This window comes from Colobus angolensis, unplaced genomic scaffold (assembly GCF_000951035.1).
Source record: "Colobus angolensis palliatus isolate OR3802 unplaced genomic scaffold, Cang.pa_1.0 Scaffold65, whole genome shotgun sequence".
Lineage (NCBI taxonomy): Eukaryota > Metazoa > Chordata > Mammalia > Primates > Cercopithecidae > Colobus > Colobus angolensis.
Window position 1 is genome coordinate 3451564 of NW_012120154.1, and position 15152 is coordinate 3466715.

General features: G+C 55.2%; 1 protein-coding gene across 2 annotated transcripts in view; it reads right to left on the bottom strand.

Moving 5' to 3' along the window:
• The window catches only part of POLR2F (polymerase (RNA) II (DNA directed) polypeptide F), a 101317-nt gene that overhangs the window by 5189 nt on the left and 80976 nt on the right, over positions 1 to 15152 (bottom strand). Inside the window, exon 5 of one of the 2 annotated variants that reach the window (XM_011964253.1) lies at positions 11889 to 12073. The exons of the other annotated variant lie outside the window; for it this stretch is intronic. Within the exon in view, the coding sequence (XP_011819643.1) occupies positions 11986 to 12073 (88 nt within the window). The 3' untranslated portion in view covers positions 11889 to 11985. Of the gene's footprint in view, positions 1 to 11888; positions 12074 to 15152 lie in introns of those variants that run through there. 2 annotated transcript variants of the gene reach the window in all.

Below are 15152 nucleotides of genomic sequence, written 5' to 3' on the forward strand. Positions count from 1 at the left end.
TTCCTTCCTTCCTTCCTTCCACAAACACTGATTGAGCACTGGCCATGTGCCCAGCACTGTTCCAGCTCTGGGGCTACAGCAGTGGACATAACAGACCAGCTTGCCCTCACAGAGCAGATATTCTCCTCTTTCCTCAGGAAGATGGGCAGTATACAAGTAAACCTACAAGCTAACATCAGGCAGCCGTGAGTTCCAGAATGAAAAACAAAGCAGGGTAAAGGTGGAGACAGATGGGAGGGGTGTTATGTTAGACATGGTGGTCAGAGAAGACCCCTGCCAGAGTATGACTTTTGACAAAGATCTGAAAGAAGAGAGGAAGATATCTGGGGAAAGAATATTCCAGCCAGTGGCAACAGCATGAAAGGCCTGAGAGGGAATGTGCTGTTGAGTTTAGGAACAGCCAGGAGGCCAGTGTGTGGGAAAGGGAGTCAGACACATGGGGTTGGAGGGCCTAGCTCTGAACGCTGGAGGGAAGGCCCGTTGGGGCTTTAAGCAGGGGATGGTGTGGTCTGAGCTCCATCGCAACAGGACTCTCTGGAGGTCAAGGTCAGAAACTGAGAGACCCACAGGCCTTGGCTGCAGCCCTCCTTACCCCCTCTCCCATCCCTTGCAGCCACTCCTCCCCTGTTGTCCACCCCTCCTAAATGAGACCCAAATCATTCTTTCAGTAAGTGTTTACTGAGCATCTAGTATGTGCCAAGAATGGGCCTGTTCATCTAGCATAGGTTCCTAAGGAGAGCAGCCTTGCCCCTGAGGGCAGTTCACTAATGGGGGGTTCCAGGCCCCTGAAGGGGAAACTTACCTGTGGACGTCCTGGTTGCACAGAAGGAAGCCTCTTCTTGGGGGAATTTTTAAAGCTTCTCAAAGGACTCTGAGGGCATTCCCTGCCCCACCAACCTCATGGTGTCATGACCATCAGCAAATGGACTAGAAAAGTAGGGGCTCGGCTGGGCGCAGAAGCTCACGCCTGCACTTTGGGAGGCTGAGGCAGCTGGATCACCTGAGGTCAGGAGTTTGAGACCAGCCCGGTCAACATGGCGAAACGCCGTCTCTACTAAAAATACAAAAACTTAACCAGGTGTGGTGGCAGACGCCTGTAATCCCAGCTACGTGGGAGGCTGAGGCAGGATAGATAATTGCTTGAACCCGGGAGGCAGAGGTTCATTGAGCCAAGATCCCACCACTGCACTCCAACCTGGGCAACAGAGCGAGACTGTCTCAAAAAACAAGAAAAACAGGGGCTCAGTGCCTCACCTCTGACCTCAGGCTGGTTCCTGGCCTCCCAGGGCCTCAGTTTCCTCATCAATAAAACCAAACCCACCCTGGAGCTTTGCGGGTGCATCAAAAGAAGGCAGCTTGCCCTTCGGGGATAGGAAGGGGGCTCTGAGACATGAGGCTGCAACTCATGGTCACCCAGCTGGGAAGGGACAGCACCTCCCACCCGCTCCCACCAGGGCTTCCCCTGTTCTTCTGCCGCTCCCAGTGGCCTGGCGGGTGCCTCAGTTCAGCCATGGTTATGAAGCAGATGCATATGAACTGTCTGCGGGTGTCAGGCAGCACCTGGAGAGTGAGGTGGGGCAGTCATGCAGAAAGTGGTGACAGTAGCAGGGGGTTTCAGATGGCAGAGAGGCCGGTGGGCAGGAGAGGGAGGCTGTATGGCCCCGAGGACAGAAGCAGGATAGACCGAGGGATTGCAGATGAACAGAAAGGAAACGTGCTCCCGCTAGGCCCCCTGCCCTGGGAAGGGAAGAGCGACCCCTGATTCCCACTTGCCCCACTGACTTGCTATAGACCCTTGGGCAGCCGCCCCTTGGCCTGTTAGGCCTCAGCATCCTCATCTGTCAAATGGGCTTATCCCTCTGGTCCCATAGGATGGTGCTGAGAATCAGGCAAGGTGAGGGGTATACACACACCAGTCTGGGTGTAAAGCCCTCAGAGGCTCCTGTTGTTAACAGTTAATGGGCTTCAGACGTGCAGCATTTACAGAATAACCCACCGTGGTGAGTTCATGTCACAGGCGATGCCACAGAAGGGTGTGAGACCGAGAGAGGCAGAGACAGAGGGGGAGAGAGAGATGGCTGTGGCAGAGAGCAGGGAAGGCTTCCTGGAAGAAGGAAGACCCACACTGTGTGTGTTATGGAGGGATGGGCAGGATTTGCAGAGGCCAAGAGGTGCGGGGAGAGCTTGTAGGTGGAAGGACCAACACCAGCACAAGGGAATCTGCTTGGGGACCGGGGAGGGATGTCAGCCCCCTGGCTAGCAAGGTGGGGTGGGGAGGCTGGGGTGGGCTCCTGGAAAGCCCCAGCTCGTCCTAGGCCAGGGCCCCAGGTCTCACCTCCCACCACTCCCAGCCCCGGGCCGAAAGCTCCCATCTGGTTTCTCCTCTGGCCTCTGCTCAAGCCCTGCCCCCACCTCCAGTGCGCTCCGCTCAGTGTCTCTGCTGGCTGCTTCTGACTCATTGTTCCGAGCTGCGCAGGCACAACTCCCTCCAGAAAGCCCAGGCTGACAGGTCTCCCCTGGGATTAGTTCATTCTGTCCCAAGGGGAAGCTGCTATTATTATCCCCATTTTACAGAGGGGGACATTGAGGCTCAGAGAGAGGTCCAGGGCTGCACGGCTGGTGTCAGCGCTGGGATGCCAACTCTAAGTGGCCTGGCTCTCCTTTGAGCTCTTCAGCTGCCTCCCCACACCGCCCTGTGCCGGGCACTGCGGTCTCCTTACAGCCGGTGCAGGAGGTCGCTGGTTTGGCATTATTCCCTCCCCCGCTTCTCAGAGGAGGAAGCTGGAGCCCAGAGAAGGGTTGGGACCTGGCTGCCGCCACGCGGTCAGGAAGTGGCCAAGCAGATTCTGAAGCCAGGAGTGGCTGACCCCACTCCTCTGTGACAGGCCTGGGGAGGCTGCCAGGCCTGGGACGCAGGGGTGCATGGAAGGGAAAAGACTGTGGCCCAAGGCCCAGTGAGAGGCTGGGGCAGCCCTGGAAGGCGGCAAAGACCACCAGTGGGGACGAGGAGCAGGGTGGACAGGCCTGCGGAGCTGAGGGACAGATGGTGGTGGTGAGGCAGTAAGGCTGAAACGGTGGGACCAGAGGAGGCAGAAGGGGAGGCGGAAGGGGCTGACAAGGGGAGTCGGGAGGACCCAAGTGGCCATGCCAAGCCCTAGGTTTTGGGGCACCCCTGCCCTGTCCGGGTTCAGCCCCAGCCGCTTGACCCCTGGGATGGTGCAGGGAATAGGGGTCAGCGGCAGTCACAGCCTCTCTTGACTCCCAGAATCAAAGGGGTTGGGGCCCCAAGTGGGCAGCAGACTTAGAGTCAGCATGGGTCACGAGGAGTCACCCAGTGCGGGCCCAGTGCCCTCGTCCACGTCACACCCTCGCCCAGCGAGCACAGGACGGAAGCCTCGAGGCCCTTCCACGCGGCACTGTCGTCAGTCAGCAGAGTCACATGGGGGACAGGCAGCGGGGCCCTGGCGCCTTCCGGTGGCTTCCCCACCTCCGCCCCTCCCCTCAGGATCCTGCCACCGCTCTTGGAAAACAACTGAGGAAATCAAGTGGAAACACAAATCCGCCACCCAGTCCCTCCCGCTCCCCCGGGGCCAGATCCCATCCCCCAAACCCCACTGCACTTGGGGAACAGGCTTGGCCTCAGAGGCTGTGCCAGCCCAGCAGCGCTTGCCTTGGCGAGGTTCCATGGGCACCGGTGATTGGTCCTGGGGTTCCCAGCAGTTGGGCCTGTCTGTTGCCCCATCTGGTCCTACGGAACCAGCCCTACCCCAGAACCAGCCCTACCCCAGAGGGACTGAGTAACCAAGCTTGAGCCTCCCTGCAACCTCTAGACTCTGGGGTCCGGGGCCAGGCAAATTCCAGGCCTGGCTCTACCAAAGCCTAGCTGGCCACCCTGGGCAAGCGCCTTCTCTCTGTAGGTCTCAGAGTCCTCATCTGTAAAATGGGAGTGATAAGCCATGCCCCGTCCACCTGAAAAGGGTGGCGAAGAAAGGTAAGTAGGGAGGGCAGCTCTGTGCAGTGGCGCGATCTCGGCTCACCGCAAGCTCCACCTCCTGGGTTCACGCCATTCTCCTGCCTCAGCCTCCCGAGTAGCTGGGACTGCAGGCGCCCGCCACCACGCCCGGCTAATTTTTTGTATTTTTAGTAGAGACGGGGTTTCACCTTGTTAGCCAGGATGGTCTCGATCTCCTGACCTCGTGATCCGCCCACCTCGGCCTCCCAAAGTGCTGGGATTACAGGCGTGAGCCACCACGCCCGGCCTTTCCTTTTTTTTTTTTTTTTAAGACAGGGTCTCACTCTGGGGCCCAGGCTGGAGTACGGTATCGCGATCATGACTCACTGCAGCCTCAACTTCCTGGGCTCAAGGATGGCTCGCAGACGGCTGCTCTGATGTTTACAGGGAGGCATTGCTTCCCAGGCTGGGGAAGCCAGCTCCCTGTGGGGGACATGAATTACGGACGGCAGTAAGGGATTCCATAGGCAGCTCACCTCTGACCAGCGGCCCACGGAACCCTTCTCAGCTTGGCCTCCCTGCCTCCCACGGTGGCCACCCCACCTGCCCCTGCAGGCCTTCGTAACAGCGCATCCAGGCAGCTTCCTTGCTGAAGCACCCTCTCCACAGAACTCCTGCTTGTTCCTCAAGACCCAGCTCGACTGTCCATCACCTGTGACACGTCCTGATTCCGGGCAGCGTGAGGGGTGACTGCCACCCCACGTAGGTTCCTATAGCACACTGTGTCGGTGTGACATCATCCATCCGTGTCTCAGGGTGTGGACAGGGCCTGTGCCTCAAGCATCCTGGTTTCCCTGCCCCATGCCCGGTGCTAGGCCTAAGGAATAGCAGGCCTCAGTGGACTGTGTGCCCGATTGTGGGCAGAGACCCCGGTCTCTCCTGGGCACACTCAGCCTCGAGGCAGCAGCTCGGCTCCTGACTGATAGATGCAGGGGCAGGTGATGGGTGTGAGGCAGTTTCCCCTGTCAGGTACCCGTTGCACGTTTTTGGGAGGACCATAATAGTGGAACTCCAGAGCTCTCCTGGGAAGATGGCCATGGTGGAAGGTGAGGGGCCACTGGCAAGTTAGAAAATGGACAAAATCAGGCCAGGTGTGGTGCAGTGGTTCACACCTGTAACCCCGGCACTTTGGGAGGCCAAGGTGAGAGAATTGCTTGAGATCAGGAGTTCAAGACCTGCCTGGGCAACAGAGTGAGACCCTGTCTCTACAAAAAATTTAAAAATTAGCTGGGTGTGGTGGCTTGTGCCTATGCTTCCAGCTATTTGGAAGGCTGAAGTGGGAGGATCACTTAAGCCCAGGAGGTTGAGGCTACAGTGAGCCGAGATCACTCCAACCTGGCCACAGAGCAAGACTCTGTCTCCAAAAAAGAAAAGAAAGTAGACAAAATCTCCAGACTTCAGACCAAAGCGGAGGCCAAGACAGAGGGGACTAGAATGTTGGGGAGGGGACTACGGATGTGTTTTGAAGGAAAAACTGTGGCTGATGACTAGCCATAGGGGATGAAGGGGATGGATGAGTCAAAAATGACTCCGAAGCCTCATGCCTGGGTCACTGGAGAACAGTGGGGCTGTTGATGGGGCAGGGAAGTGGGGAGGGGTTGGTCTGGGGGCAGGATGGTGATGTGGGTTTGAGACATGGACTCACAGCATTTTCAGGCGGGAAGCAACCTTCAGAGGTCACCAGGGTCACACGTGAGGAAGTGGAGGCTGAGTGAGGAGCTGCCACTCAGCCGGGACACCTGTGACATCGAGCGCCTGGGACAGGGTCTTGGTGCTGGTGAGGACCTGGACAGTGACACAGGGTGTGAAGTCCGTGCCTTCCCAGGTCCTGCACTGGGCGCTGGGGACCTGGTGGTGAATCAGACCCAGTCCCCACACTTAGGGGCTCACTGTTCCATGGAGGAGACAGACATGACTGTAATTACTACCTGGGCTAAGAGGATGGTGTGGTGGAGACTCAGAGGACCAAGCCTACTTTGTGGGGGGATGTGGGTGGGGGAAGTAGCAAAGGAACGAGGGCATCCCTGTTGTCAGAAGCAGGCTCCTCCATGCCAAGAGCATTTCATTTAATCCTTGCAACCATCCTGCAGGCTCTGTGGTATTACTGTCCCCATTTTACAGATGAGTTTGAAAAAGATGAAGCAGATTGTCCAGGGCCCCGCAGATGGAATGACACCCAAACTCTCACTCTTAACCCCTGCGTCTTGGAAGAGGTATGCAGGAGCTGAGGCCTGATGGAGGAATAGGAGTTTCCTAAGGGACAAGGAGGGAGGTGGCGACACTGACACTTACCAAGACCCGTTTTTCCATCGGCAGGGTCTGAGGTGCTGGTGTTCTGCAGCCCGCCTCCTTACCTCTTGCCCAGGCCCTCTCACCTCTTCTGGCCCTCATCCTGTCCCAGGACCCCTCATTTCACAGACCCTGCCTTTCCCACCCCCTACTGGTGACAGCAGACTGATCTGATGGATTTGCCCAGCGACTGAGCTGGGGGTAGGGTGGGAGAGGGCCTGTTACTGATCCCTGGGAACCACTGCCCACGCTCCCCAGGCCTTCCCAGCACAACCCTGCTCCCACCCACACCTCCTCCCTGCGTGGCCTCTTCTTATTGTGGCAGCGACCCTGCAAAGCAAATCACCCCAGAGAAGTGAGGGTGTGCCTGAATCACCCAGTGTATAAGCAGCTGAGCTAAGGCTCAGACCCGCAGGCCTGGAGTCTCAGACCATGGCGGTCCCCTGAGCTCGGACAAACCACAGAGCACTTTTCTATCCTTGGGCTCCGGTTTGCAGGGCACCATGGGAGTGATCAGGGGAGAAGGAGGGTTGAGCACTAGCAGTCTTGGGCAAATACAGTTTATAACCCAGGGTGTGGCAGTGTGCTGGAGTCAGCTCACACTGGCTTCCGAGAGCCAACTGTGAAAGTCTCTGGAATCTTCAAAGCCAGTTGATATTACCTTGGAAGCTTTGAGCCTGCCCTGATGGGAGTTTTTATATGAAAACTGGCAGTCTATCTCTGTGTCTCCCATTCCCACAGACAGAGCTGGTTGTGAAGCATTTTTACCAGCACATGACTGTCCAGAGGGCCTGTCTCCTGGCTCCCCAGGAGGCTTCTGGGTTCTCTCAAACTCCCGGCCCTATCTAGGGATCTTGGGGGAGTCCTTCTTGCTCAGAATCCATTGATATCTCCCACTTGCCACCAGTGAAAGTCCAAACTCCTCCCCTGGGCTTCCCAGCCCCAGCGTCAGGCCCAGGCAATCTTCCCAACTGTATCTTGACTGTTCCCTTGGTGCCCCCATGATTGAGCCAAACAAGAACAGATGATGCTTGCCGAAAAGGCCCTTGCTTCCTTAGTTTCCTGCTGCTGTGACACCCGCACCTTTGCTCATGCTATTCCCTTTTCCCAAAATGCCTTTCCCCCAACTCTGCCTCTTGAAATCGTCTCCAGCCTGCAAGGCTCATTCACAATTGGTGTTCAATCAATGTTTCTTGGCCAAATGGGAGGGAGCTTGGATGAAGGCTTCACAACCAGGACTGACCTGGTGGTGCCTTGGTGAAGGCCAAGACCCTGGGAAACCCTGCATCCAATCCTCTGCCTCAGGACAGAGACACCCCGAAATCCCCTGCCTTCCCTAGCTTGCTTGCAGTCTCCCAGATAATGGGGTGTTAATGGAGGACAGACTGGTCACTGCTTCACAGGTAGCAAAAACAGAAACCAACTTGAACCATCCAGGTTACCTGGAAACCAATCCCTTCATTCTGTGATCAGTCTCAAACTCCTCTGCATCCTTCAAAACCCAACCCAGGTGCTGCCTCCATTGAGAGGTCTTGCCCAGTTGGAAGTCCTCCATTACCCTCTTGCCCCTGTGCCCTGCGCACACTGATCATTGCACTCATGGCACAGGGTAGCGCTTATCTGTCTGTCTATCATCCCACTATACCACAGCCAGTGGAGACGGAGCCTTATTTAAGGCTTAATCCTCAGGCTGGTGCCCAACAGGCTTAGGAGGTGCTTGCTGAACTAACTTGAAATGACTCCATCACTGTCAGCCAAGTCATCCTCCACTATCCTTGGGCCTCAGTTCTTCCCTCTGGATAAGCCAGACTTAGACGGGGTCATTTCCAAAGACATTCTGCCTCTCCCATTCTGGGATTCTGTGATATCCTCCACTCCTTATCCATCTCTAATCTTCAAGTCTCTTTCCCTAAGCTTCAAGCGTTCCGGTGGGTGACGCCCCTTCCTCGGCTGCCTTCACCAGCACCACCTCACCCTGCAGACCACAGCAGTCTCTCCTCAGACCCCTGAACTCCATTTTCAGGGTGCTCTCTTCTCTCAGACTGGACTCCTCTGAAAGGGCAGAGGCCTCTCCTGCCCACCCCAGGCCTTGCTCACCAGCCTGATGCACAGTCAACACCCATAAGTGCCCATCAATGGGCTGTAATGGAGTGGCCGGGGCTTGCGGGGCCTTTGGAGAGTTGGCAGAGTTCCTGTTCAGACAAGCCTGGGAGCTGCCTGCCTATCACAGTGCAGGTTGGTTGGGGGGGGTCCCCTCAAGCCTCCAGGACAAACAGCCACATCCCATTCTCTGCCTATTTCACTCAGACCTTCAGAGGGTGTGTATGCAGGAGTGTGAGTGGGACAGGCTGCTGCCCCTTCCTCCCCATCCCACAGAGGGACACAGTGGCTATGTGGCCGCTGTCCTTTCCCAATTTCTGCTTTCTTCTCTATCTCCCAAGCACACCTAGAGACAGATGTATGTGCATGTGTGAGCACACTGCACACACACATGCACACACGTATGCACACACATACATGCACACACACACACACATGCATGCACAGGCACAGAGGGTCATGAGCCCCCGTATCAGTCGCCTTGCACTGACATTTGGAGCACAGGGAGTTGTCCATGTGCCATCCAGTTGTGTTGACCGCAGGGGAGACCATGTGGGGCTGTGAGAAGGGGCTCCCAATGCCTTGTCAGTCTTGAAACTCCCCACCCTGAGGCATCGCCGTGCAGCAGGAAAGCAGCCCACACAGCCTCCAACCCTGGCTCTGTGTCTCTGTCTAAATCATCCAGGTCCCCACTGTTCTCATGTGGTGACCTCCTGCATCTCTAATGCAGTCTCTCTCTGTCTCTCATGCACACAGTGTAGTCAGGGAACACACAGAACAAGCTTTGGGATGTCAAAAGAGGCGGTCAGTGGCCAGGACATCCCAGAAGGCTCCAGGGAGCGGGGGCTCTCGGCAATGCAGATACGATGGCTTACAACCCAGACTGTGGCGCCTCCTCCCCTAAGAGCTAGCTGGATGATCTTTAGCAAAATCCTAACCTCTCTATATCTCAGTTTTGCTCTCTAGAACATAGCAGCGGGTAATAGTGCCACCTTGTAAGGTGGTTATGATGAAATGCATTTGATGTCCACTACATTGTGGCATGCAGTAAGGGCTCAATAAACATTGGCGACTGCTGTTATAAGTGTGGAGGGGGTGTCCAGTGTCCTTGCCTATGAGCCCGCGCTGTGCTGGGTGCTGGGGAAGACACCGAGGAGTTCATGAGAATGGGGAGGGGTAGACAGGGAGCGGGCTGCTCACAGGCCTGGGGTGGTGGAGGCGGGGAAATGTATGTGTGCACGCGTGCGTATGAGCATTTGTTTCTGGGTGTGCTGCAGGAGCAAATGAGGACGGTTGAGGGGCCAAGCCCTGATGGAGGAAGATTGGGAGCTGTGAGGGGCCCCACATGAGGCCAGATGTGGTCTCAGAACAACAGCACAGCGAGAGGAGGGAGTTCCCGGTGGAAGGAATGGCCTGGGCAAAGGTGTGGACAGTGACCTGTGGCCAAGGAGGACATGCTGCGGAAGTCACCAGCTTCAGGACCACTCCCACTGAGCACAGAAGGACAGAGACCTCCTTGGGCTGCTCTTGACCCCCGCCCCACATGGGTGACACACCTCCATTTCACGTCTCTACACCTTTGTCCATGCAACCCCTCCCACAGGTCACATCCCCTGAGAGGAACACGAACTCAGCATGCTTTCCTAGAACTACAGGTGCCCCTCACCCAGCATGGGAGCTTTCTGAGGTCTGCAGGTCGGAGGAACTCAGTAGAGACGAGTTGACGAATGAATGAATGAATGAATGGACCACCTGTATCCCCCTAGATGCTAATGAGTCACCTGAGGACTGACACCATCCTGCACCCCATGCCACCCCACACCCCGTGACACACCGTACAGTCCTTAGGGACATAGACACACACCCCGCAGGCCATCACCATCCAGTGAGCCTCGCCACCCGGGCCACATGGAAAGCTGCTGTCTCTCCATGCACGCCCCTCCCTGTCCATCCACCCACCCACACACACTTTCCCTCTTGCCTGGGGCAGCTGGGAGGGGAGGCTGGGGCAAGGCAGGGGCCAGAGGAGCCTCAGAGGCAGCCGGGGTAGGAGACTGGGGGAGGCTGGGAAAGTCCGGGCTGTCTCTTCTGGGGGGCGGTGGGCGGTGTGGTGGGGCGCTCGCAGGGATGGGGGGAGGGAGGAGGGTCGCCAGCCCAGTACAGCTGCGTCCCCTCCCCAGCAGCCTGCCTGGGCACAGAAAGGCCTCTTTGTTCTCTGCCTTTAAAGGGTAAGAGAAACACTTATGCATGGCAAATTAGCCCAAAAATGTATTTCTCTAAAACACCCAATTGTCTCACCAGGCCTGCAGCTGCAGGGAAGTTCCAGGGAGCCGGGGGAGGGGGCGGCTTTGGGGTGACCCTGGGGGACAGAGAGAGGCGGTGGGGAAAGAGGGGCCATCCCGCCTTCCCTCCTCTGCTCTCAGAGTCTCACAGTTGCAGAAGGGCACAGCTGGGGAGGGCCCTGGGATCAAGGAGACTGGCCCTGGTGTTACAGACGGGGAAACTGAGGCCCAGAGAGGTGGTTTGCCTGGCCTCAGGTCACACAGCAGAGTGAGGGCTGGCTGGTGGCAGAGAAAGGGCTGGGTCCTGGGTCTGTTGGCTTCTTTCATCTGTTCTCACTTGTCCATGCTTGGGTCAAGCAAGCCAGCTGCCCTGGGCAGGAGCGAGAGAGGGAAACTGAGTGTTCTGCTCAGAAGCTGCCTACTCAGTGTTTCAGTGCTCAAGGCACCAACTGAGCACTGCCTCCTCCCCAACCTGGTGTCCGCCTGCCAGGCATCTGAAGGCCAGTCTTCTGGGGCAAGGGGGAATCCAGGCAGGGGCACCTGAGGAGAGTCCTCCACCAAAACCTTCTCCCAAGAGCAGGCAGCAGAGTCTGTCTTACTCGGCAAATTGAAACCCAAGTGCATGACAGGAAGATTCCAGGGCCCTCTGAGGAGCACATTCTCCAGGAGTCTGCTCTCTGTGGACCCTGGGAGCATCTCTGGGCTCCCAAAGATGAATCAGACACAGCCCTGTCCCCAAGGAACTCCCTGTCCTATGGGGGAGACAGATGGGTAAACAAACAAGTGTACCAAGAGTCCCACAGAGAAGAGCACTGCAACCAAACACAGGTCTGCCCCTCGCAACCAAACACAGGGGAGGAGAAGACGGGGTGGGGAAGGATTTTCGAGGAGGGGCTCCAAGGCTAGGCCCTGAAAGGTGAGTCTGACGGTGGGATGGGGACAGTCCGGGCAGAAGGAACTGCACGAGGACACAGCGGTGGCTCCTGAGAGCCACCCGGTTGACTTCTAGATTCAGAGTCATTGATTTTAGAGCATCTGTTGAACGCTCCTGAGTCCATCCCATGTAGAAGACAGGAGGGAGAAGAGACAGTCCCAGCCCTGGGGAGGATGTGAACTTGGTGAAGTGAGTTTCACACGTAGGAAACAACACCATACTGGCCATGAAAAGTGCCCAAAAGAGGGTGCAGATTGAGTGCCCAGCTTGGGTGTTCAGCTCGGGTGAGACCATCAGCAACCTGGGCTCAGTTTGTGCATCTGTACAATGGGGTGATGATATCCACCCAGCAGGACTGTCGGCAGTAGTCAGTGGGAGGAGATGCTGAAAGAGCCTAGGCTGTGGGCCAGTGCCCAGGAGGGTCTCAGCACTATGTATTCCAGCCCCCAGAGAAGTCTGGAAATGAGAGAGATGGGAGAAGGGCGTGGGCAAGGAAACAAGGAGGGGCTGTCAGGAAATGTGTGAATGTTGGGGCTGTGAGTGTGAATGTGTGTTTGTGATTGTGTCTTTGAGTACGTGTGTGTATGAATCAGTGTGTGCACATGTGTACCTGTGAGTTGTGGGCATGTGTATGCATGTGTATTACGATTGTGTACAACTGTGTGTGTGTGTACGTGTGAGTGTTGTGATTGTGTGTATAATTGCATGTGTGTATGTGCATGAGTGCTGTGATTGCAAGTGCATCTGTGTGTGTTTGTTGTGCGAGTACATGAGTGCCTGTGTGTGTGTGAGCAAGTGAGTGCACCTATGTCACCGTGAAGGGACCACATTTGGGAACACCTCTTGGGAGGGAGACTGAGCTAAGCCTTGAAATGGTCAAATATATGAAGAGGTCAAATATATGAAGCTGCCTAGGGGGACCAGGACACCAGGAGACGGAAGGGACCTCCAAGAGGCCTGGAGACGCCAAGAAAGGAGAAATCTGCTGTGGGGTGGAGGCCTCAGCTCCACCTGGCTTCCCTGACATCCCAGGCATCCCTGATGCAAGGTGGCACCAATGGTTGAGCCAGTCCCTGGGGTGAAGCAAGACCCTCCCCTCTACTACTAAGGATCTCCATGGCTTCCTCTTCCCTCCAGGTCCTCTTCCCTCCATGGACTCCTCTGCATGGTCCACAGTATCCTGCACGACCCTTCCAGGGTCCTGCCTACCCTGCAGGAGCAGGCAGAGTCTCTGCACCACTCTGTCCAGTCCTCTTCCACTGCCAGCCTCCTTGGTTCCCTGCACTTCGGCCAGACCAAATCATCCTCTCAAATCACACCCTCAGATGCACCACCTTCCCCTGACCCTCTGCACCTGCATGGATTGCACCCCCACCTCCTAGACCTGGTCTGCCTGGGGCATTCTCAGTCAGCACCAAGTGTCAGTCCTTCCCACGTTTGTTCCTGCCCCTGCCTTCCTGCACCCCCATAATGCCTTGTGCCCCCACAAACATGTTACAGTCCTCTCAGCATGCTGTAACTTACAAAACCGTGATCCCTAAGACCCAAAACCAAGGAAAACTTGTCAAAGAATTTGCTCTATAAAAGGCACCAGGAATTGAAAGCAGGGGCTCAAACAGAAATCTGACCACACGTGTTCATAGCAGCATCATTCGTAATAGCCCAAAGTAGAAACAACCCAAATGCCCATCAATAAGTGAATAAACAAAATGTGCTATATCCATATAATTTATTATTCAGCCATAAAAAGGAAGGAAACTCTGACACATGCCATAACATAGACGAAACTTGAAGACATTATGCTGAGTGAAATAAACTAGAAATGAAAGAACAAATATATATGATTCCATTTTTCTGAGGTCCCTAGAGTAGTCAAAATCATAGAGACAGGGCCAGGCACGGTGGCTCACGCCTGTAATCCCAGCACTTTGGGAAGCCAAGGCAGATGGATCACCGGAGGTCCGGAGTTTGAGACCAGCCTGGCCAACATGGTGAAACCCTGTCTCTACTAAAAATACAAAAAATTAGCCAGGCATAGTGATGGGCACCTGTAATCCCAGCTACTCGGGAGGCTGAGGCAGGAGAATCACTAGTGGGAGGAGGAGGTTGCAGTGAGCTGAGATCACGCCATTACACTCCAGCCTGGGTGACAGAGTCTCTACTAAAAATACAAAAAATTAGCCAGGCATAGTGATGGGCACCTATAATCCCAGCTACTCAGGAGGCTGAGGCAGGAGAATCGCTGGAAAGTGGGAGGAGGAGGTTGCAGTGAGCTGAGATCACGCCATTACACTCCAGCCTGGGTGACAGAGTGAGAATCTGTCTCAAAAAAAAAAAAAAATAGCCAGGTGTGGTGGTGTGCACCTGTAGTCCCAGCTACTCGAGAGGCTGAGGCAGGGGAATCACTTGAACCCTGGAGGCAGAGGTTGCAGTGAGCTGAGATCGCACCTCTGCATTCCAGCCTGGGCGACAGAGCAAGACTCCATCCCAAAGAGAAAAAAGGAAAAAAAAAAAATCATAGAGACAGAAAGTAGAATGGGGATCTCCAGGGGCTGGAGGTAAGGGAGTTAGTGTTTAATGGGCATAGAGTTTCAGTCTGGGAAGACAAAAAGTTCTGTGGATGGATGGTGGTAATGGTTGCACCACAATATGAATGCACCCAGTGCCACAAAACTGTACACTTAATAATATAGTTAATATGGGAAATTTTAGGCTACATATATTTTACCACACACACAAACTTATTGGGGGAAAAAAAAAAAGCACCAGTCCTGCACAGTTTTATAAGGAAGACCTTTTCATAGATTTTAAGAAACAGTTTTCAGGCCTTGTAGCCTGAAAGAGCAGATGCTGGATCTCTTCTCCCCAGCGTCCCAGCGCCAGGTGTAGGTGAGACGGGCGCGCAGTGACGTGTGCTGATAAACAAATGCCTTCTATGACTAGGTCCCCTGCCAGACCCACTGCTGTCTGGGAAAACCACTCTGGAGGCACCATCCCCCAAGTCCCTATCACAGCCCAGGAGTCTTCGGAGACGGCTGGGACACCCCAAGGGGAACATAAAATTACCCAGTGGGGCACAGAAGGAGAATCTAAGTGCTTATTTCTATTTGTTTGTTTGTCTGTTTGTTTCTTCAGAGACAGAGTCTTGCTCTTGCTGCCCAGGCTGGAGTGCAATGGCACGATCTCGGCTCACTGCAACCTCCGCACCCCAGGTTCAAGCTATCCTGTCTCAGCCTCCCGAGTAGCTGGGATACCACCACACCCAGCTAATTTCTTGTATTTTTAGTAGAGATAGGGTTTCGCTATGTTGGCCAAGCTGGTCTTGAACTCCTGGCCTCAAGTGATTCTCCTGCCTCAGCCTCCAAAAGTGCTGGGATTACAGGCATGAGCCACCTCATCCGGCCCACTTATTTCTTTTTTTAAGTTTACTCTCATTATTTTAAAACTTCTACTTTGTGCATGTTGAGCATAGTAGAACATGTACATAACTTAGAAATAAACAGATAATGCCTTGAGATCTTACTTAGAAACTAAA